A 26,441-nucleotide genomic window follows, 5' to 3' on the forward strand; every position below is an offset into this window, starting at 1 on the left:
ATGTATTTATGTTGCTTTATTCAGCTGTGATAACTCAATCCAAAAGAAATTACTTAACACTTAAAGCCTTATGTTCATAAGAAACATTACAAATGCTTCAAATTGAAATTTATGTACATATTTTGTTGCACAGAAGCATAACAAGGCAATCAATAAAAGACTTTCAGTCATAAAAATAAATCACATTAGGATAAATTCTGTGGGAAAACTGGATCAGAAATGAATGTTTAAGGAGAAAAAGAAACAGTGTACATTTCCTATAGTTAAAGATGAAGTTTTATACATTTTTTATAGGTGGTCGTGGTAATCAAATTGCTACAGTATTCAGCTCCTAGCGGATCCATTTGAGAGTGATATAACAGCTCTATCCTAAAATGTTAGTACTTTCCATATGCCAAAATTATAGCCATTGCAACTCATGCATCCTACGATGAAAAATTTTAGGTATCGTATTAAAATATGTTAGGCAGTTTGGAGTTTTCAAAACTATTTTGGTGGTTCATGAGTGAAAATGATTGAAGAAGGAGAAGGAAGAGGAAAAAGAAGGTTACTGACTTAGACGAAAGAAATTTCACCACTGAGGCTGAGTAGGGAGCCCACTGTCTTCTAAAATATATAGTTACGAGGAGAAAGGAGAATGTCTTACAAAAAAATCTGCATTCTTTAGGAAGGAGGGGAGGATAAGTGGAAACAAAGGCTTTACAGGCAACCACAGTGATTTTCCCCACCCATCCTTGACCTACAAAACCCCAAGGCAGCTGCCAAAACCTCATAGCTGGGAACCTTCTGACTCTGAGGCTCTCTTCTACCTCTGGCTGACACGAGGGTGGGTGGCGGCTCCACCAGAGTGGGGTTAAGCCAGTTAGTCATAGGGTTCTTGCCAATTTATCACCCAGATTTCTAAGAGGATCTGAATCCCAAGAAATGTGGTTCTTTTGGTTTTATCACCCAGCCCACTCCTTTCCAGTTGCAAAAACTGATCCTGGAGGCTATGTGGAAAGAATTCTTATGCAGCCCACAACTATATCTAAAATCATTGCTTTTTCAATACTGTAGAAAGTTTTATTGGACTGTGCTGATCTCGACTTCTGCCAGTAAAATGTTGTCCTCATTTGTGAGGATTCTCGTCTTGGGGAAACTCTTGTACCTCTTTACAGTCTGGCTTTCTTATTCTCAGCTCTATCCCACTCCATCCTCATTGTCTTGAAGACATGACATCAAATGTCTGAATTCCAATTGCATTTAGAGTTGACAGTCATCCCCACGGGAATCCTAGGCCCTACACAAATCTAGGAGTCTATATAAACCAGTTAAATAAACCCAAGCTTTCTGTGCCAGGTAGTGGGAGCTGTGTCTTCCCAGCACAGAGAAAGAGGGCAGCTTTTAGGGAGACATACGCAACTTCACATGCCTATATTCCAGTTTCAAGTATGATCCAGCAAGACACCCTGGATCACATGGAAAAGGCAATGTAACTATGAAGAACTTAAAAGGCAAAAAAGGATTGTCTTGCCACACAGATAAAAGTGTGTGAACTTAGAAGTGAACTGAAAATAAGTATTCCACAATTATAAAGGAATTTCAGATGGTAAAGCGTTTGTGAAGGCATCCAAATAAGCACTTCACAGAATATTTACATGTATTTGCTTGCACAACAGATTTGTGCGGGTTAAACTATATATTCATGGCAAAAGCAGAAAGGAAATAAAAACCATTATTTCACCCAGTGTTTAAAGATGTATCAGCTATTTGCCTGCACCAACACTGAATGATAGAAAATATTTTGCTGAGATGAAACCTATTCCACTGAGAGAAGAGTTTATTTTTTTATTGGCATCCTGCCTATCACAGAATAAATAATTTTAAATTTATATAATGACAAGAAAATGAGAATCAAAACCTTTGACCTAAGTGCTGACTACTCTTTCTCTGAAATGCCTCAAAGTACAGCCTGCTCTCTAAGCAACACTCCCAAACTCTGCAATTACGCCTCCTCCTCTAACCCAAAGCAGTGCAGACAGGAACATGTCTGTTCTCTGCGATCCCAGGGGAATAAATCAATCAGGCTGTTCTAGGCATAGACAGTTTAGTATCTATTTTGGCTCCTCACAAACCTTTTGTTGTTAGTTCTTGTTTCTTAGCTATGTTCCAAATAGGTGAAGTTGCCAGAGAACTAAGTTACCAGAAGGTGAGATATCATTCTATTTGTGTGGTGTAAATTGAACATGATATACCTGTGAGAGCATTGGCCCATTCAGAGATCCAAAAGATGGCAGATTTCAAGCCAGAATTGATGACAGTAATTTTCATTGTTCCTCAAAAAGAAATCCTCAAATACTTGTAAATATTGAAAGGTCCTTCATTCTAGCTCCTAATTGGTGTGCTTTTGTTTGTTTGTATGTTTAGTTATGTGATCACTTTGGGGTATGAATTGGGATGCTAGTACAGAGGGATGTGGAGAAGAAAAACAGGCAGATACAAAAAAAGAGGAAAAACTGAGTTTGAATACATATCAGAAGGCAGAGATACTAGGTGATCTTTAACACTTAAATTTCTTCTGATATCTATATGCAAATCCTAAAGATAAGATAAAGTAACCACTGGAATCACACTAGTAAGCATGTATGAATATTTTAACGGTTCTAGCTATTAAAAGCCATGTTATGGCAGTGACTTCCAAATCCTTTACAAAAAGATCCCTTTAACTTATACTTTTTGTTTCTTTGTTTTCTTTCTCTCTACCATACCCCCAAAGTCTAGGCACAATACTCTTGCATAAATGCTTATAAGTATTTTTGATTCACTCTGACAGAAAATTCATGGGTAATTCTTTCCAGAACATTCTCAAGACCCCTTCTTTACTGCCCAATCTCTACCTAAGGTATTTTACCTAAAATACCAAAACACATCCAATTTCTATTTGCTTTGGATCTTAGAGGCATCATAATCCCTCAGTTGTACAAAACCCATGCTGAGAAATATCAGCACCGACATAAAATGCACTTAAGCATTGTGTAAACAACTCTCTACCTTCTATATAAAATAAGTTGAGTCTTGATTTCCTTTTCCTAAAAGGAGTCTTTGAGGGTATCAATGAACAGATGTATGTAAGTTAAATATCCCAAGAAAGCTTCCTTTGTCCTTGAAAAAGAAATCTTTAATTTATAGCCATTACAGGATATTAAATAAAGGATAGGGAAATGATCAAACTTCTTAACTCACTTCCAAACTCATAAAACTCAAATCTTTATTCCACACTTTTAGAAGTCAAGGGGTGGAAAGGACATGGTAACCCAAGAATGGCTAGAAATCATAGCTCTTTCAGACAATAGTTTCGATTCTCCTAAACACATAAAGTATCCATGGTTTAACCTAATCTGCTTCGCTCCTCATGGTAGGATTTTGCCATGGAAAATGTACGTCAAATCTTCAACTCATTTTGAAAAAATATTTGGTCCTATGTACTTCAAGCTCTATTTTTCTAGTCAATCATTTTCAGCCTCTATTATAGAATCAGTTTTCTCTTTCTGCTAACCATTCACCAAAGGAAAAGAAATGAAACAAATAAAAAATTTAAAAAAAACTAAGTACTCAACAAATGTTCCAAACAAGCATTTCAAGAAAACAATAAAACCTTCTATTTCAAAATGCATTAACATCTAACCTAACATCCATTTACGTGGCCCAGATGCATCAAATATGCCCATGCTTCACTGATTGTTATTTTTCAAACAGTTGAAGATTTATTATAGAGAGAAATGTGTCCAACTAACTTTTCTTGTACTGTCAAGAGAAAATAGGTTTCGTCTAAGGGTACAATGGCTGGTAATTGGAATATAAGAACTGTGGTCCAGGTGGGCAGAAGGTACAGGCATTCATACATGGAGACTGGCAGAGCCCTTTGAAAGAGGAGCCAAAAATTAAGATCCAAAGGGCAAGGTTCAGTCAGGAGCCAATGAGGGTAGTGAAGAGGCAGGAGACCTGGTTCCAATGATACTCTCTCCAGCCCCGTTGATTACACCAATCAAGCAGATGGTAGCTTTTCCCTTAAGACTGAATAAATGAACCTCTCTGTCTCCAAATGCCTATTTATCCTCATTGAGAACATCTGCTTCTTTCTCTTTGGCCAGCATACTCTCATTTTTAGAACTGCTCTCCTCCATTTGAAAGTGTGGTAAACATTAAGTTTCTCCTTCCCTACTGAAGGCATAATCATTTAACTCATGCCAGATCAATCAGAATTTTTCCTAGAATATGTGCTGGAGATTCCACCCCAATAAAGGGAATATGAGTTATTTGAACTCTGGGAATATGAGCTATTTGAACTCCGGGAATATGAGCTATTTGAACTCTGAAAACCAACTTTGCCACTATAGAGAGGCGGCCTGAGAATGATGTCATTCCAGAGCAAAGCATGGCCAAAAGAGATTGGCATGAAAGAGAGTACTGATGACATCATGTAATACAGCTGCACTTGAAGCTAATTTTATCCCCTTGGACTTCCACATTAGAGCAATGTGTTAGAGGTTTTGCTTAAGCTGGTTTGAGTTGAGTTTCCATCATTTTTTTCTCTTGGTGTTGCTCCTTTCTTTGAAAAAGAATTCTGTCTAAGTTGTCCCTACCACTTATGGTTTGATCCTTTCCTATCCATCTCTTGATTTTTTCCATCCATTGTCTCTTCCCTTATAGCTTCAACCTACCCTCTCCATTGTTTCCATAAGCTTTGCTTTCAAGCTCTTTCTCCTTTTGACAAAAACTGGGTTTTCCCCCTTATCAGACTTTAATCACAGAAATGCACGTTTTTAATAATAGTTAATCATAGGGAATGAATTGAGTACTCTGCCTTTCACTTAGCATTACCTCATAAATGTGTCTTCACGGCTAGGTGCTCTTCACAGCTATTATTTTAATAGCTGTATAATGTCCCATATCAAGTTAATATATAATGATTTTCTTAACCACTCCCTAAATATCATACAGTTGGAGACTTTCTTATTTTATAATGTAAATGATGCCCAAAATAACTCTTCTTTACATCTAACTTTTCTTTCTTCTAAATTAGTTTCTTAGGGTAAATTCCCAGAAGTCTCATCAAAACTGGTTTTGAGCATTTAAATTTTTTTTTGTAGGTGTAATGTGATATTCAATTATTGGGTTAGTTTGTACTTGGTTATTAACAAAAATGATTCTTAATATATTTGTTTGCTATTTGTATCTTCTCTCATGCAATCTACCTCTTAATTCTTAATCAATTTAATTTATATCACTTGGTGGTAATATTTGTATGAATTGTTTATAACTAATAAGTATTTATTGCACTAATCCTTTGAAAATCCATGGTAAATACACTTGTATTCCATTGGGGTTTTGCTTTTATTTTTTCATTTTACACAGGTAGACATTTTTAAATGTATCAACTTTGTCAATGCTGTCTTCTATTCCATCAATCCTTCAAAAACAATCATTCTAAAAACCCAAGTGTCTATCAACAGATTAATGGATAAACAAAATGTGGCATATACATAAAATGGAATATTATTTACCCATAAAAGGAATTACAGGGGTGCAAGGGTAGTTCAGTGGTAGAATTCTCACCTACCATGTGGGAGACCTGGGTTTGATTCCCAGTCCATGAACTTCCCAAAAAACAAACAAACAAACAAGCAAACCAAGCAAACAAAAATTCAACAAATGGTGCTGCAATAACAGGATATTCACATGGAAAAATAATGAAATGTTATCCTGCCATACAGCACACAATAAAAAAAAAAAAAGGAATTGTGTTCTGATACATGTTACAACACCAGTGAACCTTGAAATCATCATGCTACGTGAAATAAACCAACACAAAGGACAAATATTGTATGATTCCACTTTTATGAAATATCTAGAATAAACAAATTTATCAAGACAGAAAACAGATTAGAGGTTACCAGGAGCTGGCGGGAGGGGAAATGGGGAGTTATTAATTAAAGCGTACAGAATATCTATTTGAGGTGATAGAGAAGTTTTGGTAATAGATGTGGTGATGATAGCATAACATCGTAAAATGTAATAAGTATCACTGAACTGTACAGTTACAAATGGCTAAAAGTGTTACCACAATAAAAATATTTTATTTAAAAAAAAGAAATTCAAAAATAAAAAAGAAAACACAGTCATTCTATAATTAAATGCTGGTTTTACTTTTACATCAGGAAATAATACCCACTAGATGGAGTGCAGATTGGTATGAGTTCCCTGAAGGGCAACTTGGTAATATACTTTGAAGGTATACAAAGATAAGGTTTTAAAAATATATATATGCTATTTGATTCACAAACTCTGTTTTTAAGGATTTTACCCCTGGGAAATAGTTGAAAGTGTGAAAATACACAGATAAGAATGTTCATGACAGTGTTGCTTATAATACCAAAATATTGGAATTAGTCTGAATGCCAATCAATAGGAGATGGATTAAACAGCATACAATCTGTACATGATGGAATACTTCTAGCTAGCCATTTAAAATGATGATGTACAGCTGTGTGTATTGACCCAGAAAGATATCCATTAAAGAACATTAAAGTAAAACAGCGGCCAAAGGGGACACTTACTGTGATGCTCATTTAGTTACACGCACACACACACAATTACAGAAAAGTTCTGCAGGATATTCATGTAAAATTTAACAGCAATTATTCTTGTTTGCTGGACTACTACAGATTTTCGTTTCTTTTTATATTTCCCAGTTTTCTGGTTTCCTTTCTTTTAGAACAACATTACTTTCAAAATAGTAAATAAAAAAACATGGTCATTTTTGTTTCAACAAACACACACATAAAAATCATCCCTCAAAACTTGGGATGATATTTTGGGTTTTGTAGTTTGCTTTTTAAAAAACACTATTGTTTACTCTTTTTAACTATTTCCTCTCTAATTCAATAATTTATAATATGAAAAAATAATGGAATTCTTAGTTTTAAAGATAAAGTTTCTTTTACTGAATGAGTATCCTTGACCTTAATAAGTTTCCATTAAAACACCTCACAGGAACTACACACACCTTGATGCTGACATTATTTCTTTTATTATACTTTATATTTATCATGAGATTTTTTTCCTCCCAATCATCAGTGGATAGAATAAGAAATATAAAAAGGGCTTTTTTCCTTCAACAGCTTAATTCATTCTATTAAAGCAGTAACCAAAGCAGTCATTAGCATAATTTTTTCTTTTCATATGCACTTGAGTTATTTTATTCCTATAAAATCTTCCTTTCTTCACCTCCTATGTCCTCAAGCTATTAAGAATCTTTTCTAGAAGTTCATGTTTTTAAAGAAGTTCTATTTATCCTTCAAGCAAATGACCACTCTTTATCTTTCTTTTAAAAAAATTATCTCAGACATAGGGATTGATGAACCTGATAAAATTCTAAATGTAAACAATAATATATATGCTATATGTGCAAAAATATAAATAATAGTATAGATAAATGAAAGAAAAACTATATTCTCCAAATATCTAGGTAGTCCAGACAAAATTATTACAACAGCTTCCATGAAAGTTGAACACAATAAAATGTACCTTATCCTAATATTATTTGAAACATAATTTAACCTTTGCACACTGTGAAGGAGAAATGAAAAATGCTAACTAGACTAAAGAGGAAGAAAAAAGATCACACTGCCATGTTGGAGGCTATCATTATGAATATCAACATGAAAAGATGGGCATTAATATCTATTAATAAGGAGTTTCATGTGGCTTAATGCCAGATAACCCATTTTTGCTGAACTAATAACAAACATAACAGTCGTAACTCATTATTGGGATATGTCTACAATCTTTTCTTTATTTAGCAGAGATGATGGATTACATAGAGCCACAAGTACTCTCTCCAGAGGAACTATAACTGGACCCTGATGAAAATGAGAAGATAAAGGAACACAGAACAGTGCTCTGACTTCTCATTTCCAACAATACACTAATCAATTTGAAGTTATAGAGTTAGAATGCAAAATCAAATTATTTCCATTTGAAAGGATCTCCATTGCCTATAGACTGTAATTCAAATGCCTTACTCCCAAGTTCTATGTGACCAGAACTTTAAAAATCCCTTTTCAGTATTTCATCCCATTAGTTATTATACTTCAGTCAAACTGGACTATCTAGAGAACTTTGCTACTCATGCTTTTACTCATTCTAATCCTTCATCTTCAAAGCTTTTCCCTTATCTCTTCCAATTCCAAAATGGCCCATATTTCAAGGCCAATATCAAAAGTGGTTTCTTTCATGAATAACAGTATTCTCAATTGTTAAGGTACTTACTATTAACTGTCCCAGGACTTTCATGCATTATCTCATCTATGTTTGCAATGGTATACAACATAGGAACAATGAATATTTATTTCCATTTTAAAGATCAAGAAGGAACTTGTCCAAGTTCAAAGAACAGTAAGTAGTAAAAGTCAGACTCAAAACACACAAAATCTGAATCCAGAGCTCATGCTCTAACCCATATTGCTGTATTCCTATATCTTGACACTTATCAAAAGTGCTATAAAGTGAGCTCATTACCTGATTATTGGATATTGGTTAAAATGCTTTTGGCTGCAAACAACATAAAGTCCAATTTATGCTGGCCTACACAATGAGGGAATTTACTAGCTCATATAACAATTTTCCTGAGGAAGGTCAGCTCCAGTGTGGGTTAAGTCAGTAGATTAACAATCAAATTCCTCAAGGTATCAAACTTTCCATCTTTCTCCTCCACCAAACTCTGTGCACTGCCTAAATATCTCCAATGGTTGCATAAAAGTTGCAGAAGATTCATGGATCACATTCTCACATAATGAAAAGACTCAGCTTCAAAATCTTCCATTGATGGAGTTATTCCATCTCACTCCTCAGGTTTCCTTCTTGTGAAGAAAGATCAAATACAACTCCAGGGGTTCAGCCCCATGGAGGAACAATGCTGTCCCATCAATGACAACAAGAGCTTTGGCCCCAGGGGACCCACACAGGAGATGACCATGCTCCAGAATAACTCTGGCCATATCCACAGGGAGAACTTTGTTCAATAAAAACAATTACTACCCCCAGGTAGAAGAAGAGGCACCCAGAAAAGACCTTGGAACACCTTTGGAGGCCCATCTCAGGGAGGACAATCAGGAGATATATGAAGAAAGAACTTTATCAAATTATTTCTCAGAAATATATGATGAGGTTGTACTATGATTGATGCAAGGCCATAGCACCCAGCCTGAGAGAGCCCCGAGGTTTTAGAACAGCAAGATTCAATGCTGGTCGACATGATGATGTCTGGAATTCAAAAGAAAAACCAACGAGAAGCTCTCAATAGAACTGAACGATGCTAAAGCATCTAATATCAAAATAGAAAATCAAATTTTACAGAGACAAAGTCTGGGAAATTGAAAGAAGGTATGCCTTCCTGGAGGTTGAAAGAATGTCTTCAGATCCCAGAAAAGAATGAGAAAAAAGTTGTTTCATGAAGATAAACTATAAATCCTTGAAACTGTTGTTCTCTAGGGAATCAGCCCACTGTGCTCAGGCCCAGAGTGCAGAGCAGACACAGTGAAGGCCCCAACAGAAAGGCTGTCATTCTCCAGCTCACAGGCTCCCTCCACTTCTCATTAAAATGTATGAAAAGAAGAAAAGCAGCCTTTGTCATTTAGGAGCTGACCTGGTACCCTCAGGTAAGTCAGGTGCTCTCCTGGTGAACATAAACTATTTCATGGAACATCACCATCAGACAAGACCACTACCTTAGGACCACAATGGCTCAAGACACAAACAAGTGCACTCTGCAATCTTGTCTGAACACAAGGTGATGCGCAATGTATTATGATAGGGAAGAAGCCTAGTACATTGGAGAATGAGTGGGGATGTAAGTGACAGTTAAAATTGGAGGTTGTATGTAATTATATGGCTATTATAAACCAAAACATGAACATTGTGCACATCACAAAATACCAATCATCCCCTCTCCTAGCTTGCAGAAGAGACTGTTGATTCTCAACCAATTACAACGGTAGTCTTGCTTATAGAGACAAAATCTGTTAAGATAATGATCATAGAATCATTCCCACTTTCTGATGGCACACATTTCAGGACAAACCCACAATTCCTTTTAGCCACCACCAAATCAACTAACACAAGTGCAAATCTGATAACACTTTGGCTGGAACACCCCAAGGTTCAATGGTGTTCTTTCTCTTTCTAACAGGAGTAAGATATCCAATTTTTGTTGAACCAAAAGAATTCAACTAAATAATACATTTTTATATACAAAAATAAATATATATACATTTTATATAAAGATATAAAAGGAAATGGATGGTCCTTCTCCATCCCTGGGAAGGTGATACAGCTTGTCTAACTGGTAAAAATTAGAAGAGCAACTGGGTAGGCTTAGCTCAGGTCCATCTTCCTTCCTCCTCTAGGAAGCAAACCTGACAGCCAAGAGCCTCAGTTTTCCTCTGCTGCTCCAAATGATCATTCTTAACTGAGCAGCCCTTCTTCAGGGGAAAGCAGCCCCAGTAGAGCTCTGTCTGTGAATGCTTAAACCTGATTAATCCTGGGGATTCAGAATTAGCAAGCCTACTTGGTTAAGAGGGCCAAAGCTACAACCTCCAATTTAACTTCACTGGTTAAAAACTTTTAAAATGATATTTTGACCACCATATTAATTTGTTTTATTCTTTCTCAACTTGTTTAGAACTGGGGCAGCGGGGGGATGTTATCTATGGCTTCCTTTGAAAAGCCCAATATGTTATATCCATACACATCTCAGAATTAGGTCACAGGTTCACTCCTAAACCAGTCTCTGGCAAGGGAATATAAACTTCCTAATTAGTTTATGGCCTAGGATTTACAGAACTCATATGGGGAAGGGATGAAGGACTGGAAAAAATTAGGGCTCTGACAACAGATTAGGGGTAAAGTGTTGGTGGGCAAGGAATCTAATGCCCAAGGGTATTCTTAATCTTGTATTCCCAACTGATCCAATCACATGGTTTGCATATTGAAGTTGTGCAATAATTGCCTTCAGAATCAGGTTCGGTTACTACTTCTGCATCACCCTATGGCAAATATGAGAGGGAGAAGTTTCTTCTTAGCCACTAAATTCAGGTCAAGGCCCTTTCTGTTTCCATTCTCTGTCCCCTTAGAGTTAATTCCCTCTAGATTGTAGGGAAATTCAGTATAGTAAAAGTGGTGAGAGTTTATACCAAAGAATAAAGATGCACTTCTGTTAATAATTCTCCCCTGTTCACTATTACAAAACCATTTCAAGAATGTAAGGTAAAAAAAACAATGAAATCTGCCCTCCAATGTCTACACTCTCCCCTCCTAACTCCTTCCCCTACACATTCAATTTTCCTTTGGAGAAAAAGAATGACATAAATTTAATAAATAACCAATCTTGGGAGCTGTCAGGAAAGAACTCACAGGTCATGACCCAAACTCAAGGGCCTCCTGGGTATTAACAATAAATTGTTTCTTACTATGAAAGCTTTTTCCTTTCTTCCTTATATTCATTTAGTTTATAAACTTGGGAGCCTAACAATTCACTGCTAAAAGAAGAACTTAGCAGGGACTCCAGAAGCTTTGCTCTTACTTTACATGAAACTGCTTAAGTGATATTTTTAATTGGTTTGTGCCAATTTCATATTTAAGTATCTCTTCCTATCTCAGAAGCAAAAGTATCATCCATATGAAATGTTCAAAGTCAATTTTTCTTTAGACACTTATCATTAAATTCCAAGAAAACATCACCTTGCTTAACTCAGTTATCATTTGACATTTATATACTATTTTTTCTTTTAGTGAACATAGGGCTTTAGATTTTAAATTCTAGGTGGCAAGGCAATTTGGAACAAACATAACACAAATTTTAAAGAAGGAGGGGAGAGGGAAAAGGAGCATATGGCCTGCCCAGAAAAATTGAGATATAGGATCATATATAGCATAATTTGAGCAAATTAATATGGCTGCTTAGGTGAGTTACATCTTCTAAATTCAAAACAAAGTGTAAGAAATGTTTGTTACCTTAAAACATCTGCTCCTAACTCAAGAATATGAATAAGAAAGAAAGTGAATATAGGTTATTCATCAATAAAATTACAAAGTCTCTTGTATTATTCTTACCACACAATTATTCTTAGAAAATATAAATTTCCAAATAGGAGACTAGCACATTTGACCATGACTGACAATTTATAAAGCTCAGCAAGGGAAAAACTAAACAAACAAAACATCTGAGGCACCCAGAGTCCAATTCTCGTCACCAGACAAGAGTCAAAAAACACTCCCTTTGAAGACATGCACAGGGAGAAAACTCTTCACTGGACACTCTGGTGTCAGAACTTCCTTAGATAGAAATACACAAATCTAACCTCAAGCCACACAAGTGAAAATCAAAATTAAGAGTCTTTGAAAGTCATCTAAACCAAGCCACCACTATCTCATTCCTAATACGGATTATCCTGCAACAACTTGAATACCTCTTAGTTTTTATCACAGATTTTGTACATAGTTAATAAAAAGTGGTCTACCCACTTAAAACCACATTACTGGGAAACTGCTGATACTGTCTCAAATATTAGGGACTTCCAAGTCAATAGGCTAAGCCCTTAATCTCGAGTCTTGCTTTTGTGAAGTTTATTTCTATAGCAGAGAAGCTAAGGCCACTTATAGTTATGCCTAAGCGTTACTTCCAGAAAACCTCTTTTGTTGCTCAGATATGGTCTCTCTCTCTCTCTAACTCCAACTCTGCAAGGAACCCTTCCCCCTACGTGGGACATGAAATTCAGGGGCGAAAGTCTCCCTGGCACCATGGGATGGGCAACACCTTTCTCACCTAAAAAGGGAAAAGAAATTTAACAAAATAAGGTAAAGTGGCTAAGAGAGTTCAAATGGAGTCAAGAGACTATTCTGGAAGCTACTCTTATACAAGACTTAGCTAGATATTGCTAATTACCATGGTTTGCCAAACCCCAACCAAAACCATTCCTGCTAACCCTAAAGAAAACTAGGGCTTTATTTAAAATTCAACAAAAGTTTCACATACTAAGATTACTATCCAGAAACCTACAACCTCCAGATGGGTTCTTAGGTCAGATAAGTCCTAAAACCCAGAGGGGCCAGCCTCTCCAAGAACATCAACTAGTTCCATCCTCCCATCTCATATTATTGATACCCCTTTCCAACATGAAAAAATTAGAATGTGCAAAGCCCAAATACCCCTAAAGATTGAGAGAAGGATTAAAAGAGAAAGAGGAATTATAGCAGAGAAGACAGTATTTAACAAATAAATATGACTGCTGAATCACTATGTTGATATTTCTTTTAGTCTCCAGTATCTTGGAGCAGGTGGAAGAAAAAACTTAAAATTGTAGAACAATAACCCATACCAAATTCTGAAATCTGTCACTTGTTACAATATACTTTGAAATGTATTGCTTTTTTTATATATATTTCATAATAAAAAATATTTTTTAATAAAGGCACATTACACAATATTTTAAAATAAATGAAGAAGGACTAGAGGCATTAAAAAAGATGTATGCATTATCACTTCGGCAGCACATATACTAAAATTGGAATGATACGGAGAAGATTAGCATGGCCCCTGTGCAAGGATGACATGCAAATTCGTGAAGCGTTCCATATTCTAAAAATAAAAAAATTAAAGATGAATGCCTGCTAAAGTACAACGAAAAACAGTGATATCCTACAATCCCCAGTAGTACCCTTAAGGGAAATTAAGGAATGGCTGATTTTATGCTTCCCCTAAGAGTACATAAACAGAGATGCCGGCGAAGTATTCTCCCCTCTGCTGAGAAGTTTGGGGTGTTTCAATAGTAGCCACTGACCAAGATTCAGTAAGTATTCATTTGATATTTTGAACACTTAGTAAGGAAACCTTCCAAATTTTCTTTATTTCTCTTCTCCATAAAATCTCTGGAGCATGTTGATGAATGCTAGCACAAATGCGATTCTGAGATATTTTAATTTCTATGGGACTATTTCTGTTGTGTTAGTTTCAAGGAAAAGAAGTAATCCTATATAGCACATTACTGGAGATTAAATCATGCCCCCAACAAAAGATAAATTCAAAACTAAATCCATGACACCAAATCCACTAAATTCATCACTAAATCCAAGTGAACCCGTTTGCAAATAGGCTTTTTGAACATAGGATTATTAGTTAAGGTGTGACCAAATCAAATCAGGGTGGGTCTTTAATCTGCATGACTGGAGGCCTTATAAAGACAAGAAATTCCATGGCAGTCAGTTAGCAGAAGCCCAAAGTCAGAAGAAACCAGAAGGGAAAGAGAGAGAACACTATGTGAGGAAGGAATGTCATCACCAGAACTACCAACTCCCAGACAAAGCATGACTTCAACGACATCTTGATTTTGGAGTTGTATTCCCCAAACTGTGAGACAATAAATTTTTACTGTTTAAACCAATTGCTGTGTGGTCTTTATCACAACAGCCCTGGCAAATTAAGACACACCAATTTTAAAAACAACACTAGCACCTGAGGATTGTGGAAAAATGGCAAAGTAGGAAGCTCCAAGATTCAGTCCTTCCACAAGAACAATTATGAAAAAGGCGTACGAAACAACTATTTTGAAAATCCACAGGCCAGCAGAACACTGGCATGGGAAGATGGGAAGAAGAAGCTGGTAATTAGGGTAAAGACCAGTAAAATGCTCATTCCCCGCAATATTACCAGCACCCATCCCTCATGCTTGTAGCAGGCCATCATGGGGTCTAATCCCTCCTAGCTCACTGGTGACAGATAGGAACTATAAAAATCCTCTTCCCTGCGTGCACTGGTGGTTCAGTGGTAGAATGCTCGTCTTCCAGGCAGGAGACCTAGTTCGATTCCTGGACTATGCACCCCCCCACCAAATAAAAAAATCCTCTTTCCCAAAGCCATAGGTGAACATGACCAGTGAATCACAGCTTTTGATGATCAACTTAAGATCATTGGTAGCTTAGAGATCTAAGGGCAGCCATTGTCCAAATCCACCCCAGACAAAGCAAGGCAGAGGAGATGTAAAGACACTGAACTTCCTCAGGGTTGTAAGAGACCAGTTCAAGGACTGCATTTCCTTCAAGAAAGCTCAGTTTTGGGAACCCATGGAAGAAGCTCTTAGTGCCCTTTCTGATACTCTCCGCAGGAAATTTTGGAGACAGTCTGCACCTCCTTTGTGGTTGCTGACCCTGTTTCAACTGGGAAGACTAACTTGGGAAACTCTTGTCCAGTGTGCCTCCCTCCCAAATTTGTCCTCCAGGCATAGGTAGTTTAAGATACCAAAAGCAGTGTAAAAAACTATACAGGTGGACAGCCTGAAGCAAAGGTGCGCCTACTTTAAATACACAGGAGAGGGGGATCTGTTTGATTACGCTGTTATGAAATAACTAGAATAAGCAAACTCATAGTCAGAATCTAGAATACAGGTTACAGGGGCTGGGATGGGTGTAGGGAAAGGGGAGTTAATGCTTAAATTGAATAAAATTTCTACTTAAATTGATTGTAAAGTTTTATTAATGGATGGTGGTGATGATACAATCATTGTGAATGTAACTAACAGTAGTAAAATATGTCAATGTAGTTAAAAGAGAAATCTTAGACTGTTTATATGGTAATATACTTTTTAAAAAAGTTTTAAATCCATGGAACTCTACTATACAGTGAACTATAAGTTAAACCAGACTATAGCTAATAGTACAATTATAAAAATATGCTTTTATCAAAAAATGTGCTTTTATCAGTTGTAACAAATATACCACACTAATGCAAGGAGTTAATAATAGGGTGGCATATGGAAATCTTGTATTTTATGCCTGATATTTCTGTAAACTCACAAGTTCTCTTTAAAAAAAAAAAGGGTGGGCCACAGTGGCTCAGCAGGCAGAGTTCTCACCTGCAATGCCAGAGACCGGGGTTCGATTCCCGGTGCCTGCCCATGTAAAAAAAAAAAAAAAAAAAAAAATTTAACGTCTTAAAGATAAGAATTTGGGTGTCAAAAAAAAAAAAGGCTACCACTGAAACAGTCACTGTCTTCCTTAACTCTAATAAGTAACTAAATTTACAGATTAAACCAGATGTTCTCAATTTTTCTTTCCTGACACAATACACATAGTAGATAACACTCCCATGAGTACACCAGATTTCAACAAAACACCAAAAATATTTTGCGAAAATTTTTAATAGAATATGAAAGACCAAAGGTAGGTAAGTGACAGCTCAGTCAGCTGTAACTCAACCCCTTTTCTTTTATTCAGAAACATATAACACAATATGGCGAGAATAATGTTCCAATGGAGATGATTTTAAAAACTGTGCAAAGTATATAAACAAGCAAACAAACAGCAAACTCAGGTACAATAACAAACTTCTTGTAACGTCTCTCACAACTGTGAACAACACTGAAGTGAGCCCTTACATGGGCTGAGAACCATCAAAAAAACTACAAATCAAGCTGAAATAATGGAGTAAAAGAATTCTAAAGCTCTAAGGTCACACTGTTTGATTCAGTAGCCACTAACCACAAGTAACTATTTAAATTTAATTTTAATTAAAATTAAACAAAACTAAAATTTCAGTTCCTTGGTGTCACTAGCCACATTTCAAGTGTTCATAATCACATGTGGCTAGTGGCTATCATACTGGAGGTGCAAATATCGAACGTGTCCATCATCACAGAAAGCCCTATACTGCCCTAAGGAATCCTGGAGAGCATCTAATCTCATGTCCTCATTTTACAAATTTAGAAACTAAAGACCTCAATTCATTCAAGTGACTTACACAGTACCACACGGCTGGTAATTATAGAACCAGCACCAGATCCAAGACACCCTGGCTGTTATGACTGGGTCATGTCCACTCTGACATCTCGCTGCCACCTATATGATGTGTCTGTTCCTGCCAAACACAGTTTTGGTTTTTTCACAAGCATGCTCTCAGTTAATCCTCATATCAACCCTGTGAGAAATATAATCCCCACTATATAGATGATGAAATTGAGACGTGGCTGTCTGTGTTCACACAGCAAGTACCAAAATTCAAATTCCAAAGCCTGGGCTCTTTCTGCCCTGTTATATAATACACAGCAAATACTCCATATTTTTTATTATCCTTGCAAAATCTTTCTTTCAAATTTAATAAAAGTTAATACCTCATGATTCATGTGGCCAGCGAAAGTATTCCAAAAAGGAAATTCTCAATTCTTAACTCCTTTGATCCGGGGAAAGAAAGTTGTTTGGTCTACCTTTGTCAATCACGACCGCTATGTTATAAAGACAATTCTAATAGCTAACCTCGATTGAGCTTTGTAAATCGTAAGCACTGGGCTAAATGCTTCATAAAGAATACCTTTAATGCTCACAACAACCCTGTGAAGTAAATAGTTCATCTCCATTTTACAGATGCAAAAACTGAGGATGAGTCAAACCATTCATTCCCAGGAAAATTTTAATAAAGTAGAAGTTTTTGCTTGTGGTGAAGCAAATGGAAAGATAATTTGTTTTTACTCAACACAGCTGGAAAAGAACAGAAGATATATGTAAACTTTAAAATAAAAGATTTCTTTTCATCCTCAAACTTGATGTCTCTGTCACAGTTAAATATATTAACCATGTAGTTTCCCTCTGACAGATTGCAGATTTACCATGAGCACACTCTCTTCCACAGGGACTGACTTTAGAGAAATTCTTGTGAGCCCAAGGGAGCATTGTTATTGAGCAGTAAGAAACACACCCTCAAATAGGTTATTCATTGTTCCTCAAGGTATAGGAACTTTCTGGGTATTTTTTTGTCCCTTCTGGTAATTTCTGGCCTGAGGAATTTAAAGAAGAGAGAAGTAGGGAAGAGAATATAAAATAAAGGAGAAGGGGGACAGCTGAAGTCAACACATAACTGAGAGATAGCTACTTGTGGCTTAGGACCAAATCACCCCAGAATGCCTCTGCAGATCCACAGAGCAGCCCAAAATTGGGAAACACAACACACAGTGAATGGATACATATATATATATATATGTATCTATACACACACACACACACATATATACACACATTTTAAGACAAAATGATCTCCTAAACATTCCTTGGATTATGTGAGTGTATTTAGTGCACACTCATGAGGAAAGTTTTAGTTAAATGGGAAGGGGTTAGCCAGGGACAGCTGGCTGCTGCAGGAGGTCAGGGATGGAGAATGGCAGAGACAACTGCATGGCAGGTGCGGTGGGGAGGGTGTGGGCACACAGGACTGGAGGTGAAGTAAGCTAGTTGTGTTCAGAGACAACAAGCAGAATGACTTGGCTATGAGAAACAACACATTTTAATGTCAGCGCTCTGTCAGTAACTAGCTGTGTAACTGAGCAAGTGACAAACTTTCTGAGCCTCAATTCCTTATCTGTAAAGTTATAGACAAAACCTATTTCCTGGGATTGTCAAATGTGTTAAATACATAATAGATACTTTATAACTGTCCCTTCTATGTCCTTGGTTGGTCAAGACATATTTTGTTAGCACATAAAAGCACATGTCAGACATTGAACCTGGTTGTTTTCCCCATAATACCTTCTTTATTCTACAAAAACCCTACAGGAGCTTTAATGGTCTCATTTTCCTAAGGAGGTGCCCTCAGGTCACAGAGCCAGGTTGATATTATCCAGGCCTGTTGGAAGATCAAGGGCCATGAATGTTCCACTAGAGCATGCAGCTTCCCAAGCAACACACGGCGAGGTTGAAAGGGTAGCAGTGAGAAGAATCCTCACAAGGCAGATTGAGAGTCAGCAATTAAAGCCAACACCTTGGTCCATATCCTCATTTGCTTGGCATATTTTATAGAATTCTTGTGTGGTAGCTTTGAGCTGTTATGTACCCCAGAAAAGCTCATGTTCTTTCACTCCATTCCTGTGGGTGTAGACCTATGGCGGGTGGGAACTTTTGGTTAGGTTATTTCAATTGAGATGTGACCCACTCCTTTCAAAATGGGTCTTAATCTTTTTTACTGGAGTCCTTTATGAGAGGATAAAGGACAGAAAAAATCTAGAACCATATAGAGAAAAAGTTCCTGGAGGAGCTGAAAGAGGAAGTCGCTGAAGGTAGAAGCTGAAAGCTATGAAACCAAGGAAAGAGGAACCAGCCAATGCAGGGCATGCACCTTTCCATGTGAGAGAAGTATCCCAGATGCCGGTGGCCTTTCTTCAGAAGTATCATCCTGTTGATGCCTTAATTCAGACATTTTCATAGCCTTAGATCAGTAAATTTGTAGGCTAATAAAATCTCTATTGTAAAAGCTAACCCATCTCTGGTATAATGCATTCCTGCAGCTTTAGCAAACTAAAACAAATTTCAGTAATGAGAAGTGGGGTGCTGTGATGTGCAAATATCAAAAATGCTAGAATGGCTTTATAAATGAATAAGGGGAAGATTCTGGAAGAACTGTGAGGAGCTTGATAAGAAAGGTCTAAGTTGCTTTGAAGAGACTGTTGGTAGAAATACGGATGGTAAAGGAACTGCTTATGAGGCTTTAAACAGAAACGATGAATGTGCCACTGCAAACTGGAAGAAAGGTGACCCTTGTTTTAAAGTAGCAGAAAACTTGGCAAAATTGAATCCTAATTGGATAGAAGGTAGAATCTGAAAGTGATGAGCTTCGTGTTCTAGTGTGCTAGCTGCTAAAATGCAATATAGCAGAAACAGAAAGGCTTTTAAAAAGGGGAATTTAATAAGTTGCTAGTTTACAGTTCTAAGGATCAGATAATGTCCCAATTAAAGCAAGTCTATAGAAATGTCCAATCAAAGGTATCCAGGGAAAGATACCTTGGTTCAAGAAGGGTGATGAAGTTCAGTCTCTCTTTCATCTGAGAAGGCACATGGTGAACACAGCCATAGTTTTCTCCCTCAGCTGGAAGGACACATGGTGAGCACAGCGTCATCTGCTAGCTTTCTCTCCTGGCTTCCTGTTTCATGAAGCTCCCCAGGAGGTGTCTTCCTTCTTCATCTCCAAAACGCTAGCTGATAGACTCTCTGCTTCGTGGTGCTGCAGCATTCTCTGCTCTCTCTGAATCTCCTTCTTTCTCCAGAATGTTTCTTCTTTTATAGGACTCCAGAAACTAATCAAGATCCACCCAAATGGGTGGAGACATGTCGTCACCTAATCCAATTTAACAACCACTTTCGATTAAATCACATCTCCGGGGAGTTGATCTGATTACAGTTTAAACATACAGTATTGAATAGAGGTTATTATGCCTTTTTGAAATGGGATTTAGATTCAAACATGGCTTTTCTAAGGGACATACATCCTTTCAAACCAGCATACTTGGATACTTAGCTGAAGATATTTCCAAATTAAATATGGAAAGTGCAGCCTGGCTGCTTCTTGCAGCTTATAGTAAAATCTGAGAGGAAAAGGATAAGTTGAGAACTGAATTCTTGGATACAAAGAAATCAGAAATTGATAGCCTGGAAAATTCTGAGTTTTCAGAAAGACGAGTCTGAGAGAACAGTGCCCCATGTTAGTATTTAACCAAACATGAAAGCAGCCAACTGTTTCAGTACAAGTAAAATTGGAAATGCAGTTATTCAGAAAGAACATATGAAAAGTCCTATTGTCTGATGGTTGAGACCTGTGTGCTGCATATGAAACCAACAAGTTTTTTGCGAGATCTGTAAAAACAGAACCACTGCCAGCCTGGACTAAAAAGGACAGAAAAGGGACAGATTGAAGTAAAAATCACTTCAAAGGCAGAACCATGGAAGCTAAGAATTACAGCCAAGAAATCTTGTGTCAGGAGAGTGGACCCACCCATGCACATGGAAAGGGAGAGTTTGCAGAGGGGGCCCTTCTGTCCAGTTGTTCAGAAAGAATGTTACCACCCCAGCACTCTCAGATGCCTAGAGAATTGAGGAGAGTTTGGCCACCCCATTGTTCAGGAAAAGTACTGCTGCTGCAGGTCTCAGAAAAGGTGAAACACATTCCCTGGGGAATGGGAAAAGCCTGGCTACCACCCACTGTTCTGAGGGTGTTGATCCTGTGCCACAGAGATTAGGAAGAGTCCAGCTGCCACCCCATTGCTCGAATAGGGTAGAGCCTAGAGTTTGGCCATCTCGCCAATGATGCAGGTATTGGAGCCCTCACTCCAGTATTTGGAAAGAGCAGGGCCACCCCATAACATTTCAAGGCTGCAGCTCTATCAAGACCTGAGGAGAAAGCATTATTCTATAGATGACTCTCAGACCTTGAAAATCTAATAAAGTTTGCCCTGTGGGTTTCTGAACTGTTTGGGATTGGTGACCACTGTTTTCCTTCCAATTTCTCCCTTTGAAAATGTAAATGTTCACTCTGTAACTGTCCGTCCTCTGTATATTGGAAGCAGATAACTTGTTCTAAGTTTTACAGGTCCATGGAGGAGAATTTAGCCCCAGGAGAGACGATGCCTGTAACTGATTTTGATAAGACTTTGTACTTAATACTGTTACTGACAATGATTTAAGCATTCTATGATATTGTGATGGAATAAGTGTATTTTGCATGTGGAAAGAGCATGTCTTTTGGGGGTCCAGAAGGTGGAATGTGATGGTTTGGAGCTTTAACATACCCCAGAAAAGGCCATGCTCTTTTAGGCCATTTCTGTGGGTGCAGACCTATTATGGATGGAAACTTTTGGCTAGGCTATTTTAATTAAGATGCTGAGGCTTTGTATTTTAAGCCCGACCAACCCTCTACATTTAATCACCTGAGAGATGAATGAACCTCAAGAACTTCATACCTCTGTCCTCAGTTTCCTCATTGATAAAATGGAGAGTTTAGACTACATTATCATTGATGTGGGTTCAATTACAGGTTTTAGGATGGTGTCATCAAACTTCCCTCCTCAAAGCAAACTCTTAACTGTGAAGCCTATTACCATCGAAATCCTCTCACCCAAAGAGTTGTTTAACCAGGGAATCCTAGAACATTATATAGATGTTCTTAAACCCTTTATTTTAATTTAAAATACATAAATGTACATTCATTCTCTAATCTCATTTAGACGCAATGCCTTTCTTCAAGTGTAGGCATGTGCAAAATACAGTACTCTCTTTCTAACATTAACCATGTCCACAATGTATCAGCTAACATTTCCGGTTTCTATTTCCTCAAAATGGGAAGAGAACTTAAAATGGTTGCAAATAAATCCAAGTGCAGAACCCCTCTAGATTCTCATTTTTTTTCCCCTAGTCTTTTATGGTTGTCTCTCCCACACTTAATTTTACAGCAATTTTTTAGTGACTCACCTCTATGGAATCTTTTCAAAATATTCAGCTTGGTTTCCCTAGAAACAAGAATACTATTTCTTTTCAAATTTACATTTCAGCAGTTTAATTAAGCCATAAGTCAGATTTCATCATTCCTCGTCTCTAGCCCCACCAATGGCTTACACCCATACTGAAAAGACAAATATCCATACAAGAGCCCACTACCTGCTCTCTCCCTGCCCACCTCTCTGACTTTGTCTCCTGCCATCCTCACCCTTATTTATGTGCTCCCACAACTCCAACCTCCATGTGCTTCCTCAGATTGCCAAGCAAGCACCCATTTCAGTGTTTTTACACTGTGTCCCCTTTCCCTGGAATTCTTTTCCTCCTGATATACAAGGGGCTACCTCTCTCTTTCCTCTTTCGTCTTTTTATGCATGTCACCTTTTTCAGTGATCTCTTCTCTATCAACCTATTTAAAAATAGTCTCCCTTGTCCCTTACTCAGTCTTTTTTATCCCCCTCCCCTGCACTGTTCTTCTCCAAGCACACTTAGAAATCTAACATACTACCTATTTAATTAGAATTCAAGCTGCTTGAGGACAGGGATTTATGACATCTGTGTTAATGGATCTGTTCCCAGTGCCTAAAATATGATGTCCATAGTTTTCACTCAATAAGTATGTGTTTAATAATAATTTTTATTATTATGATAAATATAGTGCTTCTCTAATTGAATTGCATAACTACAATAATAAGTGTACTGGGCTTGAACAGGTTTAGGAGAAAACAAAGCTGAGTCTTGGTAAGCACTGATGTCAAGGAAGTTGGTCAGGAGAGTGTTGGTACAGTAGAACACAGCCTACCGGTGGTGGGCAGTCATTGCCATGAGTTAGCCAGTGCATGGTACAGAGGGATTATCCATTAAACACAACTTGGTGAGACGCAAGTCTCTCCTCTAATTTGATAGAACTGACTTCTACAAATACATGATCCATCCATATTCAAATGTGCAATAATACATAACCAAGTCAAATATAGATGATGGTATGGCCATTTTTCTTTAGATACAGGCAGAACATAAGGAAGACATGGTGCCTTGTCTTGGTCCACTCTTTAATGGCCAATTACCTTTAGAAAATCTTTTAATCTCTCTTATCCTTGGTTCTTCATTAAAAAGGGGACAGGGGATAAAATAAGTACTGCCAGAAGGGCCACTGCATGTGAAAAGATATTGATAATTTATGAAGTACTTTGCATAATAAGTTATTCTCTTTGTATTAACCTGGATAACTGACTTGTCTATAATATCTATAAGGCTTCTCAAAACTATGATGTACTTTTTAGCATTTTGATTTTAAAATGATTCCTAAAATGTGTGAAAGAACAAAAAGAAAAATGTCTACTTTTAACGTGGAATGAGAGAAAGGGAAAATGGTTATCTCCTGATTCTTTAATAGAAAGAAAAAAATGCATACATTTCCAGAGGAGTAACAATATCACACAAATTTCAGATTCAAGAATATTATTGTGAACATCTATATTATCTAGACTCTTGGATATTTCAGATATTCCTCATCTATTTCACCATCAAAAGGATAATCTAAACTGACTTATTAATATCCCACATGTCAAAAGTAGATTGTGATGTAAATGAGCAAACTCTAACCATTTCAGTTCTGTTTTATTACAGTACTTATTAAACTAAAATAAAAAAGTGGTGAAGAATGACTTGTCATGCAATTTATTAGAGTTGATGGAGTGTAGACAATCTTTTCAATAAGGTTTTAACACATTGCTATGCACCACAGTATATTATCAATGGAGAGAAATATATGAGGTTTGCATCACCATTCCCCCAGGTTATCCTGACATTAGATTCAAAATCAATTCTAACCTACATGGCAAAGTTCAGAGATAAAATGTCAATTTTTGTTGTTGTTTACCAGAACATAAGATCATGCTTCAAAGCAACTGTCAAGAATCCTCCAAATTCTGCTGAATTTTAAAATCTCACTTTTGTCAGGGGATGGGTGGGTGGGGGGTGCGGGAGTGGTCTAAGGAGGAAGAAATTGCAAAAGGAAGATAAACAAATCGTGCCCTAGTTCATATCTGACAAGAGAAAGGCCTAATTTTCTCTCTGATTGAAAGAACACAAACGACAGTTACAGAATGCAAATTGTGTGTTGGGTGTTTGAACTTCTCTTCCAATACCTGAGTATCCAAATGGAACTAATTCGCTCTGGAGAAGTATTAAGTAATTGAGAATGATTGTGCCAGGATGAGGGATAATCCTTAAACTGTGAAGGAAAATAAGCATTTTTTAAAACTGATAGGGTCACTTCACTCACTCAGTAACCTTAATCAACTACTTCACATTAAAAAGAAACAAACCAAATATAGTAAGAATGACCTACCGCCAACAAGGAACCCTGATAGACACAAGCACCTGCGGAGAAAAATAAAACAAGAATTAAAAAAGATGTATAACAAACCATGAGACACAGCCCCGGGAGGCTTATTGCTAAAATTGCATCTAAAAGCGTCATAATCAGCAAACTGTGCTTTCTCCCCTCAGTCTTAAAACTTTGAGTATTCTGCCCCTGGGGAAATCTCACACATCAAAACATTTCTTAGACACACATGAGGGGAAAGCATCATTAAAACTTATTATTTGAATTTTAAAATAAGTTTATTTATAACGGCATGCTATAAATACACTACATATTCTTCTTTGCGACAAATCAGTAAAACCTCCATAATTCAGTCCCAATTTACTTTTACAGGCTTATCTGCCACCCTTTGCTTACACAAATTCTCCAGTCCAACCAAAGAAGCCAGTGTAGGATCCCATAATATATTTTCCTGTCTCAATGCCTTCACTCATTTTGCTTTCCTACAGGAGAAGCATTCTGTCTACTTAAGTTCCTTGAACTTGATCCCACTTCCCCCTGAAGATTTTCCAGCCCACAGGATTATGCTCTTCCTCCTTTGAGCTCAGAGCTGTTTGGGTCCACATCACTCATTTGTGAATTCAGTCTTATACACATCCTTCTGGCATCCTTGCTAAGGTTATTTAACTTTTCTTGTGGAAATGTTGCATCTGCCCCAGTACACTGCATACCCTTAGGACAGACACGGTTTCTACTTCTCTGTATTCCCCATCTCTTCACATAATAGTCATTTGCTTATTGGGTTGATTAACACAAATTATCCATATCATGCTTTTAACACAGTATGCCCCTCTTCAGAGAGATTAAACTATCATACAGGAGCATAATAGAGTTGGCAGTTATTTGAAAAGAACTCTTCTATTGAGCCCCTAATCTCTAAGACTCTTTTCATCTTTTCATTCAACGTTTTGTTTTTTTCCTGATGGGCTGCTCACAGATTGATGCATCTTTCTATTTTCCACTCATTAAGCATCAAACTGAAAAACAGTAGCTTCTAAATGGAATAAAAGGCTGCATGTGGATGAGACAACCTATATATTCTGAATAAATCACATAAAAATAAATCTTCATTAAGTTTCATACTTGAAAACAATGTAAAACTGTAATCCTAATTTTTAAAAACGTATACAAATGTTCTTAACCAATTTTTGAACAGCACAACTGGTGACTGATTAACCTAGGAGTAGGTGGGCAGCGTGCTACCAGCTACTCTCTCACAATTTGAGACTACAAAACAGATTGGAATAGAGCACATATACAGCAAGGCAGCAACATATCTTGACAAAGTGCTACTAATGATATCCAAAGAGGGAAGGAAAAATTCTACAATATTGTTTGCCTCTAACAAAGCACTCATGAAATATCAAAATATTAACTGCCCAGGAAACAACTGGTCTACCTTTTCCACCAATAAGGGAATTAAAAACAACCCTCAAACTAAATGAGATGGCTATACTTGGGTTTGAGTCAAAGGTCTCTGTGAGCAATTTATTGAAGTAGCCCTAGGCACTTCACACTTAAATAAAAATAACTCAAGATAAAACCATGAAGAAAAATTCTTAGTTGACTTACTTTTCCTTAAGAAATTCTGTTCCAAAGATTAGCATTTCAGTCTACAGCATGTTACAGGAGGAAAAAAAAATACACATCAACCCAGCTCAATATCTAAACTATTTAAGTGGACATTTTTAATGACTGCTCATGTTTTAAAATTATA

The 26,441-nt window shown here is 37.1% G+C and overlaps 1 protein-coding gene and 1 non-coding gene across 3 annotated transcripts in view; one reads left to right on the forward strand and one right to left on the reverse strand.

The window, feature by feature from the left end:
- The window catches only part of FRAS1 (Fraser extracellular matrix complex subunit 1), a 500,829-nt gene that overhangs the window by 467,682 nt on the left and 6,706 nt on the right, over window positions 1-26,441 (reverse strand). For both annotated transcript variants that reach the window (XM_077143064.1, XM_077143062.1), the window contains exon 2: window positions 24,689-24,720. In XM_077143064.1, the coding sequence (XP_076999179.1) occupies window positions 24,689-24,720 (32 nt within the window). The remainder of the gene's footprint in view (window positions 1-24,688; window positions 24,721-26,441) is intronic.
- Window positions 13,568-13,678, forward strand: LOC143668659 (U6 spliceosomal RNA). Its single transcript, XR_013168524.1, has one exon. It is a non-coding gene; the product is annotated as a U6 spliceosomal RNA (small nuclear RNA).

The sequence above is a fragment of the Tamandua tetradactyla genome, chromosome 24, assembly GCF_023851605.1.
Source record: "Tamandua tetradactyla isolate mTamTet1 chromosome 24, mTamTet1.pri, whole genome shotgun sequence".
Classification (NCBI taxonomy): Eukaryota; Metazoa; Chordata; class Mammalia; order Pilosa; family Myrmecophagidae; genus Tamandua; species Tamandua tetradactyla.